This window comes from Copadichromis virginalis, linkage group LG23 (assembly GCF_057382275.1).
Source record: "Copadichromis virginalis isolate Kocher_CV1m ecotype Utaka linkage group LG23, C_Virginalis_male_GT1.1, whole genome shotgun sequence".
Taxonomy (NCBI): Eukaryota; Metazoa; Chordata; class Actinopteri; order Cichliformes; family Cichlidae; genus Copadichromis; species Copadichromis virginalis.
The window spans coordinates 1,085,607-1,107,439 of NC_140639.1; the positions used below are offsets into that span (position 1 = coordinate 1,085,607).

The 21,833-nt window shown below is 44.8% G+C and overlaps 2 protein-coding genes across 2 annotated transcripts; one reads left to right on the top strand and one right to left on the bottom strand.

Moving 5' to 3' along the window:
- Positions 1–8,525: 8,525 nt before the first annotated feature.
- dmap1 (DNA methyltransferase 1 associated protein 1) lies at positions 8,526–13,516 on the bottom strand. The gene is made up of 10 exons (XM_085447880.1): positions 13,027–13,516; positions 12,641–12,732; positions 12,234–12,429; positions 11,959–12,117; positions 11,685–11,852; positions 11,361–11,546; positions 10,947–11,018; positions 10,338–10,410; positions 9,615–9,958; positions 8,526–9,218 (listed from the first exon to the last, which is right to left on the bottom strand). The coding sequence occupies exons 1-10, from the start codon at positions 13,120–13,122 to the stop codon at positions 9,159–9,161; spliced, it is 1,446 nt and encodes a 481-aa protein (XP_085304006.1). The 5' UTR covers positions 13,123–13,516; the 3' UTR covers positions 8,526–9,158.
- Positions 13,517–14,151: 635 nt separating this feature from the next.
- On the top strand, positions 14,152–21,758 carry hnrnpm (heterogeneous nuclear ribonucleoprotein M). The gene is made up of 16 exons (XM_085447881.1): positions 14,152–14,404; positions 15,332–15,513; positions 17,067–17,119; positions 17,813–17,820; positions 17,926–18,019; positions 18,110–18,367; positions 18,482–18,635; positions 18,756–18,805; positions 18,884–18,941; positions 19,438–19,545; positions 19,646–19,696; positions 19,781–19,846; positions 19,946–20,047; positions 20,140–20,750; positions 20,839–20,890; positions 20,977–21,758. The coding sequence occupies exons 1-16, from the start codon at positions 14,313–14,315 to the stop codon at positions 21,138–21,140; spliced, it is 2,103 nt and encodes a 700-aa protein (XP_085304007.1). The 5' UTR covers positions 14,152–14,312; the 3' UTR covers positions 21,141–21,758.
- Positions 21,759–21,833: the final 75 nt, after the last annotated feature.

Consider the following 21,833-nt stretch of genomic DNA (forward strand, 5'->3'; position numbering starts at 1 on the left):
TTCTGAAATAAACAGCCTGTGCTTTGCATGGAAGAGTGAAGTGGAGATTTCCCCCCCTGTTTCTGTGAATCTTAACACAAGCACAACCACAGAGTCATGTGACTACGTAACACGCTGCAGCCTCACACAAAGCCAGAGCGGAGCTGCCTTCTCTCAAACTCTTCACCATCCACTAATGACCTCCCTCTTTCTCTACAAGCAACGCTCGCCTCACACTCCGCATCCCTCTCCATCCCCTGCAGTCTTTGTGTGTGTGCTTTCTGTCTGATAAGAGAGTGGCAGGGGCTCCTCCCTGCCCCTAAGGGAGAGACGGAGCGTGACCGAAACTGTAGTCCCAAACCAAACACGAGTGGAAATTGCTCTATGGGCCAGGATCAATAGTGAATTAGCCAGTAGGCTGGTTCTATGGAGGGCTGCTCAGATCTGATCTGATGATCCATAGTAAAAGGCCGTGTGGGGAGGTGTGAGGCAAACTGCAGAGGCAAAGAAGCCTTTGAGTCTAGTGGTGACCAACTCGTGCTGAAGTTTCTCCAGAAGAAATGTATGGGGAGCTGCATGACTGCGATAATTTCAGAGCTTTAGAAATTATGACTTGTTTCCTGTGGGAGCACCGGAGGGGCGGGCCGATGTGACTCTAGAACCACTGGGCTCATCTAAGGAGGAGGCTGGGGTAGATGGTTGGGTCAATAAAAGGTTGAACGGCTCAGGAAATGCTTGTTTTGTCCTGGTAGGAAGAAGATCTGAGAAAGCCTAACGTCAGACTGTGGCATGACCAAATTCTGCGAACACTGTCTGGAGTTTATGTGTGAAAATAGTTCTTGAGTAAAGACAAAACAATCAAAACAAAAGGTGCAGACGCTGAGCCTGACACCCCGTGTTTGTGTCAAGCACCAATAATGTGAGAGCTAAACTCCTTCCATCCAGCTCAGGGTCACCGGGCGAGTGGCTCAGCCTGGACGGACTGTCGCAGGAAAACCATTCATCCTCACGGTCACACCTCAGGCCAATTTAGAATCGGCAGAGATGGTAATCCACACATGTCTGTGCACTGTGGGTGCAGACTCCACACACAAAGCCCCCAGACCCATACAATGCTAACAACCCAAGCAGGGCACGGGTGTGTGATACAACACACTAAACTAAGTTATGCTTTAGATGTCTTTTTAAAACTGTATATAGTATATTGTACTCAATGTGATGTAAGAACATGTAAATGCAATGAAATAAAAATCAAATCAATAAATGAATAAAAAGAAGAAAAGTTTCCATCAAAACAGGAACAAAGATCCTCCAGGTGCAGATGTGTCTCTGCAGGGTCTCTGAGGTCATTTCATGTTGTGCTTACTTGCTCTCTGTGGTGCAGGTGTTAGTGCTCCAAGCCTGCTGCTCTTCACTGCCTGCCCTGATCCCAGAGGTGTGTGTGTGTGTGTGTGTGTGTGTGTGTGTGTGTGTGTGTGTGTGTGTGTGTGTGTGTGTGTGTGTGTGTGTGTGTGTGTGTGTGTGGTGATTAATGAGCAGCAAGGCCTGATGGATTGTCCTGATCACAGAAGGGACACTGCATTGAGGAGACACAAAGGAGTGACACGAGGTGTGTAAAGACTGCTGTGCAACACGCACACAAACACGGAAATGTATGCATGCAAGCACTCATGCATGCACACACTTATCACTTTCTCCAGATAGATGTGACAAGGAGGGAGTTCTCCTAAAGGTTGCACCCAAACATATATTCTTTAAATTCACAAAACAAGCAGGACATGAGTGTGTGACAGGCGGCTTTTATAGTCTGGAAGGCCTCGGCTGAACTGTGCACAGCAGCTAGTGTCCCTTTCATGAAGACACCTTCCTGGCCTAATCTCTGCAGTTATAAGATGAGCGATGCACGCATGCAAAAAACAGGAGCAAAGCCCCATGCAAACAAAATTGAGTCGGCTTCTTCCCTCAGGCCTCAGCGACGAACACATGTAACGATGCACCTTACTTGCCTCTCTGCATTGCAGGTTCCTGCCTTTAGTGAACTGGGTTATTGTGATCTGAATCCACTTTGCAATGCTTACCGTTTGACTGAGTCCTTAAGGTGATGGGCTTCTTGAATCCAATGAATCGCATTTGGAATATCCCATTTTGCAGCACAAACACATGCAAAGGTGTGGATGCATACACACATACACACAAGTACGCGGTCTCCCCCAGAGCAGTCTGATAAGGCTGCCTTATCAGAAAAGAAAGGGGCGCGAGGAGAAGGTGGGGGCTGCTGTGTGATAATGGCTTTCACCAAATCCCTCCTCTGTCACAGATTAAAATGCCTGCTTGGAGAGCATTAGCAATCTTTCTTTTCATCTGTCTCCTCATTTTTTTCTCTTTCGCCGAGTGCCATCGGATTTCTGGGCCAATCTATTGTCACAGGCCTGCCGAACATACAAGGAGAAGTCAACCTCAATCTGATAGGCCATTGTCTTATTCTCCCCATCGCTGATTCCTGCTCATGGTATTGATCGCAAAGCTGTCCCCCTCACATCTCATCACATCCCTCGGAGCGAGGGAGTGTGTTTGTGCCCGTGTCACTCAGCCTGATGGAAGATGTGGTCAGTGTGTCTTCGTGGAACAACCTTTCCACAGGGGGAAAATGCCCAATTTAGGACCCCCTTTTTTTGCGCGCGTGTGTGTAATTACACAGATCCATCTAAGGGTCAGATACTGGAACTATGCAGAATTAAACCCAGTGGACTCCTCCACCTAATCTGGTCACTCAAAGTATCAGGAGATCACAGGAGTGCAGAGAAGAAGCCACTCACAAACTGTGACACTTGCTTAGCCACCTCGCCGGCAAACCCCTCCCTCCGCCTCCTCCTCTACCTTGCCTCACAGGCCCGTCTGTCACCCCTCTATAATTATGAGGAGTGAGAGTAATGTGTTGCAGTATGAATAGGATTGTCGGTCTGATTGTGATGTATAGGCTTTCATTACCATGTCCAGGCCTGTGCCCTTCGCCATGTAGGAAATCCTATTTAGGCCCTAATTTGGGAGCCTCCCCGACCGTCCCGCCTGATAGCAATCACACACAGTAATTGTGTGCTGGGGCAACTGACAAGAGCGGAGGCAGACATGGAGAGAGGGAAAGAAAGAAGGAATGGAGGAGCAGGAGGAGGAGGCAGAAGTCCTGACAGTGATATATCTGCATAGTTTGGCACATTATTCAAGTCATCCTCTGCAGAATATGTATGTTTATCGTGTATACTTGTTATAAGGCGGTTTGTTAGCATGAGAACCGGGCACTTAGGCTAAACCTGGACATATTAATTTGCAGGATTTGATGGGATTTTAGAGTGGACTTGCCCCTTTCCTCTCTCTCACCCTGCTTCAACAATGCTACATGGCTAATTGGGAGGAGAGATCATGCTAACTCAATAATTATGATTTATGAGACAATCTCCAATAGATATCGCGCATTCTCCTCTGATTTGATGACAACATGTAACCAGCCCTCTAGCAATCAATATTTGTACATTTTCCACGTCTAACTTGTTAACTTTTTTAATATTTCATTAGTTCCTTTTTAGAGAGGAATGATTCTGTGCACCAACATTTATGCAGATCTGACTCCACTTATAGGCTTGTAGATAATGAATGTCTAATTGACTCATTTAAATACTGTTTGCCTGCAGGAGGGCCTTTGCATTAAATGTTTGATTGCCCTCATATTAACTGTCATTAATCCCCTCTGCTCTTAATAAGGACTTTATGAGGCTTTCTTAAAACTTCTCATCTACCTCCCCGATCCCTTTGCATAATTAAGTAGAATATTCAAAAATATGGAAATGAAGGAGCTCTCTGGATTTGACTAATGGTCTTTGTGCCACAGAATTTTAATTATAGGCAAACCGCAGCATTTCCTTTCCTGCACACGGCAACGGTTCATTAGCTCGGGCCAACGCGGGTCGATGCAGTTAGCGCCGCTGTTTAATGTCAGGCTTGAGCCGCTTTTGTTCTCTTCCTGTACCTGTTGTGTTTGCCCACGCTAGGTGCGGGACACTCGGGCGCTGCAGTGTCCCTTAAAGGAAGATGTACGGCACAGAGCGAACTTTTGACAGCCATTACAAACTGTCACTGTGCCAGAGTGGGTGAGAGACACAAACTTGTCTGTGTTTATAGCTTAACTGATCCTCTTATTCCTGCTACTCCTCCAGTCTCTCTGCTCTGCCCTAATCTCTCCGGGGGTCTTACTGGCACAGGATGACAAATGGGAAGGAGAGCCTAGCCAAGCGTGGGCTGTGTGGAGAGGCTCAGGCCGGGGGTCTCACTAAGCCCCCTCAGGCTCATCTCTGACATGGCCTGCACTAACCCCGAGGATGGAAAGGCCACACACATCACACACAAATGGAGGTATCTGCGCAGGATGCGCCACCACACATACGCATTGTGTATCCATACGCACAGAGCAACACGAGAAGAGATAAACTTCTGATCAGTACGCTGCACCGGATTGATTTGTCTCATAGACACATTGAGCTGCTGCTGATACCCTGCATCACATGCGCGCGCACACACACCTGCAGGCTCGCACGCTTCTCGGTTGCTCCAACAATCCACGGCAGGTTTACGGATGTCAGCTCAGAGCTGGTGTCACCCGCCAGCTCTATTTCAGTATACACGGTCCATCTCAATAAGAGCATGTACTAAATGACTGCAATGTAATGAGTGGCTGTGTGGCTGTACTCAAAGCTGTGACACTGACAGCGCATGAGAATATAAGGCATTGAAGCCTCCTTTTCCCCTCCGCCTCTCTCACTCGCTCCGTGCTCCTCTGCGCCCCGCTGCCTCTCAGCCACGGGATCAGCTGCAGGCGCTAATGAAACGTCAGTCAGGTAATTGAGGCGCTGGTGGTGGCGGGCCAGCCAGGCAAGGAGGCTAGGAATCCGGCGTGGGTGATGACACTGGGACATTAGCACCTACAGTATCCCTGCAACCCCTATGGAGCATCACAGGAGCCAGCGGGGTGAAAAAAATGGTTGTGTTTATGCCGACATTTGCGCACGTCTTCCTGTTTGTGTTGCAGAGAATTTTGTGCAGCGAAGGCCAAGGTGTGTGTTGAGTCAATCCCACCAGAGATTAACCAGCAAAGCAAAAGCTCTTGTTGTTCATGAGGATGTTCTACTAGCAGCCATAGCAAAGGAGTCAGAGGTTAAAATCCTTTGTTATTGCACCCCAGAGTGATGTTACAATCCCCGCCATCCGCTGACCTGCTCAGCACCCCAGTGAGTTATGGGTAATGTTTAATTCCCCCACCGTGACAGCTGTGGATCCGCATGGCAAATTGGATTTTTTGCTTCTTTGTTAGAGCTGCGCTTGTGCAGGTAAAGAGAGGGAGAAAAGCATTCGCTGCGCTGCTTTGTCAAGGTAACTCTGTCACATGTTGTTCAGAGTCTTCTCGATCTCTCACTGACAAATCAAATCAAACCGATTTGTTTCTGGAGGCTGATGGAAGAACAGAGTGGAGCTGATCTGTCCGGCCGGGCCTTGTTTATAGTCGGCATGCAATCACGGCACACTGTGCTGAACAGCCTCTCCCAGCCTGCCACGTGTCCTTCTCTTTATTATGTGCGCCATGATAGACTATAACAAACAGCAAAGCAACCACATGGAAGCTGAAGCCCAAAGTTATTTCCACACCAGACATCTTTGTGTTTTATAAACAGTGTTGTGCAATTATGCACCCGTCCCCCCTCGTCCATCTTTTCAAGTGTTGAAAAGGTAAATTGGAAACATTTCACTTCATATTTGAGGTCACGTGACAACTACAAAGAAAAGGAGTCAGAGCTTTTGTGATGGTGGCATTTCTAACGTGGCCCACATGGTTGCTATCACTACACACACAGAGGTGATGTTCCTTATGGGGCCTTTCTAACCTTGCTGTTCATTGTTCATTTGAACAAAAAGGATCAAACTCTTGTGATTAGTCCCTGTGACAAAGCTTCAGGGAGAAGAAAACTGGGTTCCAGCCTCAGCTCGGCACCAACCTATGACTGAATCGAATCGAGTACTTTGTCTTTGCAGATTGAAGTTTGTGATGTTACATTTCTCACATTTGGGGAGCAGCACAACTTCTGATTTTACTGCTGAAGCACAACCTCTTTCACATTTGTCTTTATATCATGACAAGAAATGACATTTCCAAGCCCATCAGTACACAACCCCGTTCTTTTATTTCAAGGTAGGACACCTTGACAGACGGCACCACCTGACTCGAGATGTTCCCAGAAGGATCACGGTGCCGGGGAGCAGTCCCACTCCATGCTCTGCTCCACTCCACTCTTCTTTATTCTGCCTCCCCGGGGCTTTAATGTGGAGAGTGGACAGTGGGGTTAATGCCTAGCTGTAAGCACTGCTTAGCACAAGTGATTGGGTTTGTGTTGCAGCGGGCCTTCCCCCCACTAGCAAAAAAATCCAGTGGAAATGACTTCTACTGTCCAGCCCTGTGGGCACTTTATTTCCCAACTAGCAGTTTCAACGTCCCCCCTCTGTTGCGGCTCAGTGTCCCAGAGGGCACAGGTGAATTTGATGTGGAACAATGATTAAAAGTTTTCTCCCTCAAGGTGACCTAAATAGTGGAGAAGGTGAAAGTGAGAAACATGAGTGAGGGGCACGGAGGTGAAAGCCTGCTGTGGACGTGTTAATGATGTAGATGAGCCAAAATCCAGAGTTTAGGGAATAATTCAGAGCTTGTCCTCACACTACTGATGCACACATGTAGTAATCAGTGATTGCATGTGACATGATGGGTATAAAGCACTGTGCCACAGACGGGAAGCATCCACAATCTAATCTTTGTCACATCAACGGTTACCTCCAGGCGTGATGCATTTGAGCAGCGTTCTATCACTTGTGCTATTACCTGCCTCTTCCTGCCACACGTCCCTCAGTACACATCTTCTCTCTTAACTGTGCGTTCAATCACCTCCACCTTCGCCTGCCGCTGGAGCCGAGCTCCCCTTCGACAGTGACGTATGTCGGCGATTAGCCCGGATGCAGTTCAATTATGATAAAAAGCCGGCACACCTCTTAGGCCGTGATTAAAGCCTCAGCCGGGCCTTGATAAAGAGATCCCATCTCAGCGCCATCACGACCACATTATAAGACGCTCTCCAGCGCAGGTCTGCCTCATGCTTTTCACATCAGCGTTGCAGAACGTATACTGTCGCACGGATGGAGTCCACGCTGGTCAGAGTTGGATGGGGGGGCCGCACACGTGGTCGCCGACGCCTCAGTGCTCGCCTATTTTCAATTTAGAATAGCATTTATTTCTAACCTTCGCGTTCTCCGCGCCAGTCTTACACGATGCCTGCCGTATAACTGAAGGTGGCCTCAGACATCGAGAGGTAGCGAGAGGCCCGAGTTTTGATAAATGCAAGAGCAGCGATGAAAAGAAGATATCAGAGGAGCATGAAAGGAGAGGGAAGGGAGCAGAGCATTAATCCAACAGCAGGCTGGGAGAGAGGGGGTGAGAATGAAAGACAGAAGAAGGGGAGAGAGGGAGAGAGGGGAGGAGGCGGCGAAAGAAAGATAGCCTTTCGGCTGTGTTCTGTCAAGGGAGAAATTACACATTTACGGAGGTTTTTTCAAGCAACAACGGGCTCCATAGATCAAACCGCTGGATTTATGAGCCAATTTTCAACATGAAATATAGACACACAGAATCCATTTTAGCCATGTTTACTTGGCTTCTCTCGCTCTTTCCTCTCAATCAAACGCGCTGCAGTTTGTGAATGGTTCGACTCTGGAAACTGCAGCAATGCTAATTAGAGCTGGAAGTAAAGATTCGATCAATTGCAGCATTTTGATCATTTCATGTGATATCGAATGTTTCCACATCTGACTGTTGGGAAATTGTGGGAAGCTGCAGCAGATCAAGACTTTAAAAAGATCAAACGCTTTCTTTGCTTCGGGGTCAGTTTCTCCTGCAGATAAATTCACATTTGAATACTTTAATAATAACTCAAAAACTATACATGCATGATGTGCTTTGTTTTGCAGGTTGGAACCCAAAAGGCAGACAAACATCTGACATGTAAGTTTTGTGTGCAGGCTGCAGAGATTCAATTTAAAGAATATAAAGGCTATAAAAGTGATGTGCACCCATGTACACCCATATCAAAGCGCCCCCCCCCCCCCCCCCCCCTATTCTTGGCAAACGTATTCAAAATTTGCATAGAAATTAATGTCTAAGTGGGCTAAACGACATAATTGACATGCAATTAGCAATATTATGAGGAGGAAACCTAATGGAGTTTTAGTGGCTATGCCAACCTAAGAATGATCACTGCTTAATTATCATATTAATGAAGTCATTAGTTGTCACTTAACTTGGATGACAGGTAAGGTAAGAATGTCGTGACCCTACAATTTCCCCAACAAATGTGTATTCAACACTAATTACCCCCAAGTGCAGATCTCTGAAATCTGTAGAGTGACGTCCCTTTGAAATGTGAACGGCAAACTTCTGAGGTATAGACACGCACACCTCCATGTAAGAAAGAAACAGACATTTATTGAAACGTTGACTAAAGCATCTCCAAGGTCACCTGAGAACACAAATCAGTCCCGCTAGTCCGACATGAAAAAAACTGGGCAGCAGATGGAAGCGAGGTCGGGCCGGCGCCACAGGTTAACACAAAACACGTTTCCAGTAAACACTACGGCACGAAACAACAACCCTCACACGGGTCAAACGAGCACTGCGGCTCGCCATCCTCCCATTCCCCGACCCCATTCTTTCATTCCAATTCATTTCAATTACGCAGTCGTTCCCACCTTCTTCCCCGTGTCCCGATTAGCTCAGCCGGGCAATTTACAGTTGATCTTGCCTCATCTAAGGCCGAGCAGCGGTGGAGGCAGGGAGACGAGCAGTAATGGAATGAAATGTCACTCAGTCGCTGCCTTTGTCACAGCGATGCTGAGCAGGCCTGATGGGAGGGGTTCGAAAGGCCTCGTTAGTAGGTGAAAAGGTGTGTGTGTGTTGTGAGCAATGAGTGTACGTAAATAGACAACAACATGGTGTCCAGCTCTGCTGTGTCTCTCTGGTTCACTCGTGGCCGTCGCCACTGTGATCTGAATGAGTAACACTGCCGCTTCGCTTCCACGTGTAAAAGCTGCCGCTCCCATCAAGGCTTCTTCACCTTTTTCACCGAAGACGAGCTGGACGCCGATTCTCTCCGCTTGCGCTGCAATGCACAAATACACGACAGTCACGCTGGGGTTTGCTACGACCACTTAATGAATAACATCCAAAATGCCTACAACGGAGAAAAGTCTGACCCACTCATGCTGCGCTCTCCCCTGCTAACACCTGCTGTTTGCCTCAGGAGGGTGAAGACAGTCATTAGTCTCTACTGTTCTTTTCTACTGCTGCAGAGCTTTATTATGAGGCTATGAGCAGGTTCGACCCTTTTCAACACAGATACAAAAAAGCAACCACGACGAGTGACTGCTGCAATAACGAGCGCTGGATTCTTCATTGGTTTCTCGCCCATTAATACTACTAATAATAGTATAAAACAAAAATTATTACACAATGATAACGGTTTGGAAAAGTTCGTTTCCGAGTTTCACAAACATACCGAGTTGGGGGTAAGCGGTGCTCCTACAACGTCGATGATCTGCTCCTTGGCTTCCACCTTAATGTCATCTGCATTGAGCCAGGACTGAGATTCAGCCCCTGGGGTGGATGCTGTAGTGCTGTTGGTGGCGTTGATGTCCCCACCCTGTGATGCAATGACTGGACCGGCTCCTACAGTTCCCACGCACCCGCCGGCCTTCAGCAGGGCCTCGTAGCGATGACGCAGCATCTGCTGCTCGTATTCACAGTTGCTGTGGGCCTGCTTCAATTCATACAGCAGCACCAAGTCACTACGAAGCTCATTGAACATCTGCACAATCTCCTCAGTGGGCATGGGGTTAAGATCTACAGAAGGGCACAAAGAGGAACGACTAAAGTGTGATTTAAGCACTTTAACACATTTATTTAGTTGATGGTGTGTACAGTCTACGCATGCACAGTGTGTTTAGCTAAAGTGGTTACATGTTACAAAGTGTTGTTGCATTACTGTCAACTGTAACGTGAAGTGAGCGCCTGAGATGCTGCAAACAAATATAAAGACAAGTGAAAAACGTCCTGTGTGTTCAACTAAACTCTAACTTATTTGTAGCATCCCTGCAATGCTTCAAAGGTTACATAATCCTTTTATTTCCTTCTGTACTGAAACTAAACTCTGTCGCAAAGAAGAGTTAAGACTGTGAAACTGGGGAATGTTAACAAATTGCTAAAGTTTAGTCATCCTCACCCACTCCTTGCTCTATCAGGATCTGCTCAATGGCCTTGATCTTCTTCTGGCCTACGGAGCTTGGCAGTTTCATCTTAATAACACACAAACACGCAGAGAAAAATGCGCGCGCGCACACACACACACACGCACACACACACACGAGCGTGATTTAAGGTACCGGGACATTAGGATAAACAGCTCCACCTCGGGGCTTTTAATTCGTATGAAATGCACTTCAGCGGGCCAGATCAAAATGTCTTTATCCACTGAACTCTATCTGACTGATTAGCTGTGGGGCCACTCCACTCCTTTAGCTGTGCAAATGTATTTTCCATAGAGAGCGGCAGCTCCTCATCAGTCTTGAAGATGAATAAGAGTCCCCGTGCTAGGCTAGGTTTTACAGATATTAGCTAGTCAGTAATAGAATTAATTATCACAGTGATAAGAGGAATAGCTACTAAAGTCAGAAACTCTAGTTTCTCACAAATCAGTATCTTGAAATTAAGAGTTGGACAAACAAAAACTTGCTATTTTAAAGAATTTCACATTTTTACTTTTACATCAATTCCCTAAGAGTGATTTTATAGGACTATTTAATAATATTGAACAGGACGGAGCTATACTCACCCTCTGACTGCGCAGTGTGACGCCCGCTGATTTGAAGTCAGGGAATTTGATGCCTGCCGTCTCTGGAACAGCCTAAACAAGAAAAACTATAAATGCGAGACACAAACTGTTTGGATACGTCTGAAACGTCACCATAGAGGCATTATTATGGATCAAACTGGGTTTAAATGTTACTTAGAACACTGAAAGAAGATCGGTGCGGTTTATTAGAGACACTTGTCCCATCAAAATAAAGAAATGACCAAAACACCACTTAAAGCAAGTAACAATTAATTTAGTGCAAAATGAGGACAAAGCTGCACCGTGACCATTATTATTATTAAAATTCTCCCCATTGTTGCTTTTCTTTGACTTCCTCTGTTACCAGCAGTCATGTGCTTTACTTTGCTCTTCTTGAGTGAAATCCTATCATACCGGTTTTTCTGTTTCTCTTTTTTGTGGAAGCTTCTTCTTGGAAACTCTCTTTTCAGCTCGTCTCAACTCTGTCGTTGTGTCAGCTGCCTTAATGAGTTTTTGCAGATCCTGGGCTTTCTTCTCACGCTCTTTCTTCCTAGTCTCAATTTTCCTTAGCTCCTGAACAAGATACTCCTCTTCTGCCACCTGCAGGGAAAAACGGAGAAATGCGGTCTTTCACATTTAAAATGCTGTGAAAAATCTTTTTCTTTTTTTTTTCCCCCACAAAAAGAACGTGTCTATACACCTGCACATAGATACAGGTCAAAATGCAAAATCACAAACCTGTTCAGGTGTGCGATTGAACAGCTTTTCCAGTTGCTCTTTGCGGCGCCTTTCATGGCCAGCGTCAAAGATGTAGATTTTGGGTTCTGTCCCTGATGCTGCGCGCACTTTGGTCAGCTTACCACAAATGCTATAATATCGTTCTTTCAGGTCCTCCACAGAGCGTTTCTGACAAAAAACAAACAAAACAGTTTTTAAAATTAAAACGTGTGTTCTTTAAATTCCCCTTACTGTAATTTTCAAATCCATTATAGATGAGGCACTAAACACTTACTCTGTATTGCTGGTGATCATATCGGTCATGGACAACGATGAAGCGTAAGTCAAACCGCTTGCAAAGGTCAAACAGGTGGTCTGTCTCTGCTTTAGTCCAGCCATCATCGTGGAGATGCATTTGGTACTCTTGCTCCGAGTACACTGGCACCTGCACTGTCTATAGAGGTAAAACAGAGAAACAGTGAAAAAGGATGAATAATGCGAAAGGACGGGTAGCTGCAACCACATGTCCTTCTTGCCTGTACTACATAAGCAGAAGAGGGTTTTCCCTACCTTGTTAAAGCGAGCAAAAGGGTAGTCCTTGCCCTCTTCTGCAACACGTCTCCAGTGGTGGAATATGGCCCCGTCTCTGCGTGCTGGATTTGTGAAGGGCATCCACTTCCAGGGACGAACCTTTTTACAGCCTAACTTGGCTTTGACTGTCCTATAACCTTGAGTGGTGTCACTAGGCAGCAGGGGGGGTGCATCCCTATGGACAAACAGAAAAAACAATTCTTTATTATCAATATTCTAATTGTTATCATAAAATCAAGAAACACAGAAATGCAAAGTTATTTACAAAACACTTTAGATTCCTTCCAAATCCAAATAAATCCTTTTGAAATTCCCAAACAGGAAACATTAAAAAGGCCTTTATGCATTTCAGATTAACTGACTAATATTGAAAAAGAAAAGCATACTTCTTATCAGAATAAAGCAGAGCGTAGACCTCTCTGTGCATTCCCTCTGGTCTCTTGAAGGTCAGCGTCTCTGTTGCTTTCTTGGTTTTTTTCTGAGGTGGAAGATGCAGACATTCGTTATTCAACTGCAAAAATATTTGTGCTCAAACAATTGTAATACACATCTCTTCAGTTTCTCTCCCTGGCAAAAGCTTTGAGCTGTAAGTACATAAGTACATTATTATACCTGCATGTTACGAACCCAACAGCTAGTGAAATTCATTGAAAGTATAATTTAAACCAGTGTTACTTAAATCCAGGGACAGACATCGTTAGAATTATCGTATACAACACAAAACACAAACGTCCATCTCACTATAAGACAAACATGAATAACACAGTCTCACCTTGTCTGAGTTGATGAGGTCTTTCTTGGTGATGGGACCATCATTATCCCCTCCGGTCAACTCAAGAATATCTCTGACATCAGCACCGGTAGCCATGGCTGTATGAGATTAACTGTTTAGCTATTTAACGTTTTGAAAAATCTATCAAAGCTAAATAACACGAATTAATTCACGCGCACTCATTCATTCTGTGCATGTGGTAACGAAAGACTCGTCGTACACACTCCTAGCTAAGCGCTAATGCTAATGTTAGCATTTCGGTAGCAACGCTTAGGTCTCAGAACCGCAAACAGCAATATAAAGAGTTCGTAAGAGTTTATATTCCTAATATTACTGCGTACTTGACTACAATATGTGAACATTACAGGGCCATTTATAATGAACATTCACGAGATAGCTGTTAAGGCAAAGAGAGCAATTAGCACAAAACCGACACTCCTTCCGTCCCCGCTCATATCGTTGTGACTAGACGGATTGCCTATTAATTATCGCCCCCGTGAGGTCTGGCGGGCATAACAACTCGAATTCAGCTTTATTATGTTTACATTGTTAAATAATGTAAACGACAGTAGAGGTTAAAAATACCAACAAAATCATTGCAATAGAATACAAATTCTTCAAACCATGCCCGGCATATTTGTAAAATAATTGCAGAGCATAAAACTGTGATGCCATTATAAAAATAGTAACGCTTCAAACATGAAGGACCTGTTTGTCACGTTTCTTTGAAAACATATAAACCTTTGCTACTTATTTTACCGTTCATCAAACTTTATGTACGCTTGCACATTATTCTGAAAATCAATGTACGTGCCGCGATGTCCTTAGTTTTAAAAGAAAATACCGGAAGCAGACCCTTTCATTGAATGAAGACAGCTTGGTGATATGAAACTGAAACTGGACTTGGTTGATTTATTTCGTAAGAACTCGATAAGTAAAAGTTATCAGGCCATATATATATATTTTTTTTAATGTAGACTAATTTGTCTGGGACGATTTTATTTTATTTTTTTACATTTCAGTCCACACTCCTCACCGGATGGTGGCGGTAATGTACCATTTTGCTGTTTGCCAAACGCCGATAAATAATATAAAGAAGAAGAAGAACCTCTCGTTTAAACTCATGCTTCCTCCTTCTTTCCGCCATTTTCCTCCGTTGGCGTACCAGTGAGAGTTGTACGAATTCAGTATATGTGCTTTTGAGTTTCTCTTTAGAAGCGCAAGAATCACTAATATCAAATTTTCTAGTACAGTTTCCTTTCATAAGCACTAATTTGCGTAAGAAAATGTCCAACGAGCAGGTAGAAACTACCACAGAGCAAGCAGGCCAGCAGCAGCTGTCGACGCCGCCGCAGCAGCAGCCGACTTCGCAGCAGGGGTAAGGCCATTCATCGAGGTTCCTTTGTTGCGGCTTATTAGCTAGTTAGCTTAATTTGTTTTCTTACACAGCGATAAATTTGTATACAGCGGCATCTGTTTAATTATATTTTTTTAAAAATGCAATTAATGGTAGACTAGCAGCCCCGGTGTGCTTTAAATACGTTCTGTACGTGTTTTTCTAGCTTAAGCGGCATTTGGGGCCCGTCTATTTACCGAATGCAACCCTGCGTTATATATTACTGGATGTATGATAGGATTAAAAGTACATGTAGCTATTGCTTTGTTGCAACAGAAAGTGGACATATTTAACTTTATGTCCGGTCGCTGTTGCTGCTTTTTGGCATTACTTAAACAGTTTAATATAGCACAGGCCCGCTTTATCCAAGGAGAGGCCTAGCCATGCGGCTGGATTGCAGATAGCAGGCTGCTAGTTAACCATTGTGTGTCTGTGTAAATGATGCCTGTGTCTGCAGTTAGTATTAGCATTTAGCATTGAAATTCACTTTTCCCGAGGCAGCGGTTTCCAAACTTTATTTGCTAGGCCCTCCTTTGTTTTACAAGGAAACCTTCTGTAAACAAATAAACAAACAAAAGTAAACTGCAATAAAATAAACTACCACCTACCAAATAAATAAACAACAGACCCCCCCCCCCCCTCCCACCCCACCTTGGGAACCACTGACATGAGGTATCTTTCTGTTCCCCCAGATTTTGGAAAATGTTTTGTTACAGTAGTTATAAGGAGTTAAACACAACTATAGCTAATTAAAGTACAAAAAAACACAATATAACGAAACATTTTAAAGTAAGATGGATGGATTGTAATGAAGCAAAAATGGGAGATGTGATGGATGTGAGTTTGGCAAGTCTTTTAAAAGCTTTTTAAAGTATGTTTAGAAAGTTTTGTGAACTTTACATTTTGCAGGGAAATGAATGGAAAAGGCAAGAATGAGGCCAATGCCAGCAGGAAGGAAAGGCCTCAGAAGAGAGGTGGAGGTGGTCGCTATGAGCCCTATGGAAACGCAAACAAGAGATACCGCGTTTTCGTCAGCAACATCCCATATGATGTGAAGTGGCAAGCCCTGAAAGATCTGATGAAAGAGAAAGGTAAGGTATCAGGATTAGGGGTTGACTCGTGTCACATTTTTGACATGATAAAAGATCAAATCAGGATGCAGGGTCATTTTGTTTGACCACTGCAGTTTTGAAGAGCTCTGGGGAGTTGTACAGTGTTGTCTGAGACCATGCTGGAGTCACTTGGAACAATGGTTGTGGACAAGGTCCCCTTTTTTAAAAAATCTGTCTGTCAGCTAAGGAGTCGCTGCAGACGTGTACAAGCGTGGTGAACCTGGATGTTTGAATTTTCAGTCTCCCTTAAGATTACTAAAATCTTGAGTTTTTGTGAAGTGGCGGTCGTAAATGTGCAAAGGAAGTCCACTAACTCGAAAGTCCAATGGCTTGTGATCATGAATGGGATAATGATGTGGTTCCTCCCCCAAGAAATGCATTAAAAATACAGTTCTTTGTTACAGTATAGTGATTTTTTTTTGGTCCAGAAACATGGAAAAGGTTGCTTTCAGTTGAAATTTGTAATTAACAGTAAAACTTACACACTTAAGATTTATTAACTTGTGGTCAAACCTTCGGAGAAATGTAATATTTAATTTGTGATGCAGTAAATGTGGATGTGAGTAAGGATTATTTAAAAGTCAATTAAAGTGTTAAACATGTTGTGTAGCTATGGAGTAATGCATTTAACTGGCACCTATTTGAGCATGTGTTAAGAAGGGTACAATGCTTTTTCAGAAGGTCCAAGTAGTATTTGTTTCATGACAACTGACTGTGGAGTTAAATTGCATTTTCTTTTTTAGGTGTGACCTTGACAAGCAAATGTTTTTCTCGGCAGATCTTCATGTTGTACCAAGCACAGCTTTGTGCTGCGGATTTATTTGGGGTACAGGTCTACAAAACGAAGCAGCTTCTTATGCACCGTCCTTGTCTCTAGAGGTTTGGTCATCAATGTCCATCTGTTGAGCAGACATGACCTGGAACAAAGGCGTGGCTGTGGTCGACGCTGAATCCAAATTACGATCGTGCATTTCAGGACCAGGTCCAGTCCATGATCAGGTTGGCAGTTAGAGAAGCTTCTCATCCAAAAGTTTTTCTTCATTACGATTATGGGTAGGTTTCTAGCTCAGCTAGGCTCAGCTGATGGACTGAGGGTTAAAACCGTTGACAAAGTTTGCTGAGGTTTGACAGGAAAGCGGCTGAGGTATTAAGGAGGCTTTGCCAACTTGAAATTATTTGGTCAATTATCTTCAGGTAGAAGAGGTGGTGTTTGCGGCATCATATCCAACTTGAAAGGCTGTTGGCCAGTCCAAAAGTTGTTGTCCTCAGTCTACTGCGTTTGGTGTTTCGGGAGAATTCTAACAAGGACGGGCTAAGAAGTCTCAATTAATTAAAGAAAGAGGGGAAAAGTCCAAGCTTGCTTTTTGTAGACCTGTACCAGATTGTGCTGAATGAGGTGCTGGGGGAAGGCTCAGGACTGGCTGTCTGAGCTCACTGTCACCGGCCACCCTACTTGTTTCTGCTCTAAACCCCCATTGTTCTCTCGGCTTCTCTCCCCTTGGTGTGTGTCGTCTCTGGAATCTGATTTGTAGTGGGTGAGGTAACGTACGTGGAACACTTAATGGACGCAGAAGGCAAATCCAGGGTAAGTGCAAATACATACAAATAAAACACACGAATAAGCCTAGACAAACCTGTGTTTGTCAGCTTTGGTTTCCTTATTTACTATGTTGGAATTGTTCAGATACAAACCTGGTGGAGTGTGTGTGACACGGTGACGTGCCGGAGGCATGTTTCATTTGAAGTTGTCTGTGGCATTGACTCGAGGCCATCGAAGGGTTGATGATCTTATAACAGGACTTCAGCTCCTTTGTAGCCAATCCTGTGGGATTGCAGTAGCTGATAATGTCCCTGTGGTTGTGGGATTTGCTCCTTATGATCTAATGGGCCGTAGTCTGCAAGAGGTCGTAGCAAGGCTGCTAGATGGTTGATAAATAAAACTCATTCCATAGAACTGCTGGAAAACTCTAATATCTCAGTAGTTGGGAATCCTCTGTCACTGTCTGCCTTTAGGATGCTGGGGGAAAACTCTATTGAATACATTTGCCTGTATTGTGTTACTGGCTTGGCTTAAAAAGATCTTAACAATGTAGTGTTATTTTGGAAGCACAGATGTGACCAAGGCTGTAGGCTTGTGTATGGTGATGAACTTTTAATTGCATGAGATTGTTTATTGTGACCTGTCAAAATATGTCCAGTGTTACAATCACTTTAACTAATTTGAAATATTTTCTCTTCCCTTTGATTTGACCTGTTCCAATGACTTCAATCAACAAAGGGTTGTGCGTAAGTAGACTTTAACTTATCGTCAAAAGCAAATAGTGCAAACTGCACGTGAGACATGCACCAGTGTTTTACACACATTTCTCACTGGAAATGTGTTTTTGTCAGTGTTGTTGAGTTCAGGACGGAAGAGTTGATGAAGAAAGCAGTGGAGAAGGTCAACAAGCACAACCTCAATGGTCGGCCCCTCAAAGTGAAAGAGGTAGGTCCCAGAGGGGGAAGCTGTCCGACGCACAGACAAAAGCTGTACTTGTGGATTTGGCCGACTCATTATTTTGTGCTTCTTTGTAAGGACCCTGATGGTGTGATTTGCCAGCGGGAGATCAACAAGGCCCAAGGTGGAGGCCCTCCAGGAGGTCACGGCGGAATGGGAGGCATGGGGGGAATGGGAGGAATGGGTGGAATGGGCGGAATGGATCGTATGGGTCCTGGACCAAATGGTCCCATGGTCAACATTCCTCCGAGCCTCCTGAATAACCCGAACATCCCCAATGAGATCATCCATGGTCTCCAGGCTGGCAGGATTGGCAGCACTGTCTTTGTGGCTAATGTAAGCCTTAGTGATTTATCCGTTTTTCAGTCTGTATACAAATACTGAATATATGGAACTGTGTCTTATTGTAACTTTAGTCTTGTCTAATTAACTGTCTGAAACTACCTACAGCTTGACTACAAAGTGGGCTGGAAGAAGCTGAAGGAGGTGTTCAGCATGGCGGGCATGGTGGTGAGGGCGGACATTCTGGAGGACAAAGACGGGAAAAGTCGAGGCATGGGCACCGTCACATTTGATATGTCCATCGAAGCAGTGCAGGCTGTCTGTATCCTTTGGAAAAATTCAGCATTTCTATGGTAGCCATTGAATCTTTTTGAATCTCTCGTGTGTGTGTGTGTGTGTGTGTGTGTGTGTGTGTGCCATGTTTTCCTTAACGGTTTCAAAGCAATGTTCAATGGACAGCTCCTGTTTAACAGGACGATGCACGTCAAACTGGTATGTTGTCTTTGCTGTACATTAGAGCTCTATGGCCTGACGATGAGTATGGTTACAATGCCTTTGCCTTTTTTACAGGATGAGAAATCTCTTCCTAAAGATTTTGGACCACCGGACAGAGCAGCTGCCCTTCCCCGTGAGTATACATCGAGCCTTGTTCTAGTATAACAGAAGGTTTTGAGAGTTTAAAATATTCACGTCGATTAAAGTCCCGATTTTTATGATTAATTTTGTTAAATTAGATGAAATATTTAGTTTTGTCTCACTCGAGTTGCTGCATTGAAGACCACTTTGATCCATGCTACCATAGTTTTTGTTAAACTGGGGAGAGAGAAACCCAGTAACTATTTAAATGATATTCCAAAACTACTTGACGTCGCCCATCTCCTCTAATGTCTGCTCATGCTTCATGTCTGTTGTTTCCCAGCAGCCCCTGGGGTCATGTGATCTTTGTTTCATGGAGGTCGACATTGGTTTACTGCTTCCCCTGAAAGTGTCAGCTGTATTTATGCTACTGTGTGTGTGTGTGTGTGTGTGTGTGTGTGTGTGTGTGTGTGTGTGCGCGCGCGCGCGCGTGCGCGCGCACACACACACACACAATCTTCAAACTTAACCTGTTGTCTCTGAACCAGGTGGCCTGAGTGGTATTGGTTTGGGACTGGGACCTGGGGGCCAACCTATTGATGCTACTCAGCTCAACAGAGGTGGTGGTGCAGGGATGGGCAACATGGGTCCTGGAGGTACACAACTGCAGCTTCTTAAAACACATTAATTTATTTTTAATCCACTGACTAAAAGACCGCAGTGAAGTGAGAGCTCAGTGTCACTCTGTCCCTGTAGGTATGGAAGGAATGGGCTTCGCCAACATGGGAGGCCGGATGGGAGGAGGAGGTATGTAGTAAAACTTTGAGTCTACCTACATTTGGTCTTTCCAAAAAAAAGTGCCTTCTGTAATATTAATGTCTTTGTTTATAGGGATGGACAACTTTGGAGGAATGAACATGGACCGCTTTGGCTCTTCAGGGATGGGCAGGATGAACGGTAAGCAAGTGTTGAAAACCCACTCAGCACTCCAGAGCAAGCGTGGAACAGTTTCACGTTTTGCTGGATGTCTAATGGTTTCATCTCTTGCATTGTCAGAGATGGACCGTGGGATTGGTGGTGCTTTTGACAGGGAATTTGGGCGAAATGAAATGGGAATGTCTCGCAATAATTTTGGAGACTCCTTTGAAAGAGGAATGGGTTAGTATTTACAGGATTCTGTTTGAAAGCCACACTGGTGCTTACTTCCACTCATGCATTTTTCTCTCTCTTCTGTTTGCTCACTTTTATAGGAAGCTCGCTGGGAATGGACCGCATGGGCTCTGGAATGGACCGCATGGGAACCAACATGGACCGCATGGGAGGAATGGATCGGATGGGAATGGACAGGATGGACCGCGTGTCTGATCTAGATAGGATGGGTTCCGGGTTTGACCGAATGGGCTCTGGGATGGATCGGCTGGGACCCAGTATGGACAGGGTCGGACCTGGTCTGGATCGTATGAGTTCAGGTATGGATCGCCTCGGCCCATCTGGATTTGACCGCTTGGGCCCATCTAGCTTGGACCGCATGGGGGGTGGCGGCGGTGGCGGCGGCGGCGGCATGGACTTTGGCTCTCCGATGGGAATGGATCGCATGGGCAACACCGGGATTGACAGAATGGCGAGCAACTTCGACCGCATGGGCTCTGCCGGAGGACTTGACCGTTTTCCATCTGGCGGCCTTGACCGCATGAGCTCTGGAATTGACCGGATGGGATCTGGAGGTGTTGGTGGTCAGTTTGACCGTTCTGGTGACTTGGAGCGTGGATTTGGCGGCAATTCCTTTGGAGGAGCTGGGGCTGGAGGTCCTGGAGCCGGGGGAAGCAATGTCAGGAAGGGATGTCAGATCTTTGTCAGGAATGTAAGTTAATCCACACTTTAGCTTGGCGTATTCACTGGAGAAGTATGTCTATACTTTAAATTAATTTGGGGATATTTTTGTCTTTCAGCTGCCTTTTGACTTCACTTGGAAGATGCTGAAGGATACCTTCAACGCATGCGGTAAGACTCAAATCAAATCAAATGAAATCAGCACTGTTAATCAGCATTTTCAGTCATTTTGGACATCTGTGTTCATCCTCCTTTAGGAATGGTCCAGTATGCTGATATTAAGATGGAGAACGGGAAGTCCAAGGGCTGCGGTGTGGTTCGCTTTGACAATCCCGAAACTGCCGAGCGCGCCTGCCGGACCATGAACGGCTATCGCCTGAATGGAAGAGAAATTGATGTTAGGATTGACAGGAATGCATAACCTGTGTGTCCGTGTTGCATCTGACATTATTTTAGTTTGTGATCTCACTCTGTACTCCTGAACTGCCCCTTCACCCAGTATACCATGTTAGATAAATGTAACAGTGAAACTCTTTATTTTTGCCCTTTTCAGACATTGGATGTGTCACATGTTAAAATCACTCAGACATGGGTAAGCTTGACTTTGAATGAAGCTATGAGGACTATTAGACTGATCACCATGTGTCAGAGTACCACTCAGTGAGAGATCTTACTGCAGCTCAAAAATGAATTTGAGATGTGAGGCTGTTAATGTTCACGTTATTCTCCTTTGGGGTTCTACAGTGAGCTCAGGAGACATAACTCAAACATTAGCTCGTGCTGTTATTGCTTTCTTGAGTTTTAAGAAGTCATTCAGGCATGAAGCCAGCACGTTCAGATGCTGTTACAAAAGTAAAACTAAATGCATGTCTGAAATGGGCTTTAGTGACACGTCATAGTCAAAGTGTTTGTTTTTCCTTCTGTTTAAATTTTTTAGAGACCAACTTTTAATTTTTTATTTTTGTCCTATCATGCTTCCTGTCAGTGCTTTTGTTCTGTAAGGTGTTTTGATAAAATAAACCTCAATATTTGAAACGCGTTCACTGTTTGTGGTGCTCGTGCGCTGATCGTACGTTTCATAACATGTGAGCTAAATGAGCCAAATAGTGAGCAG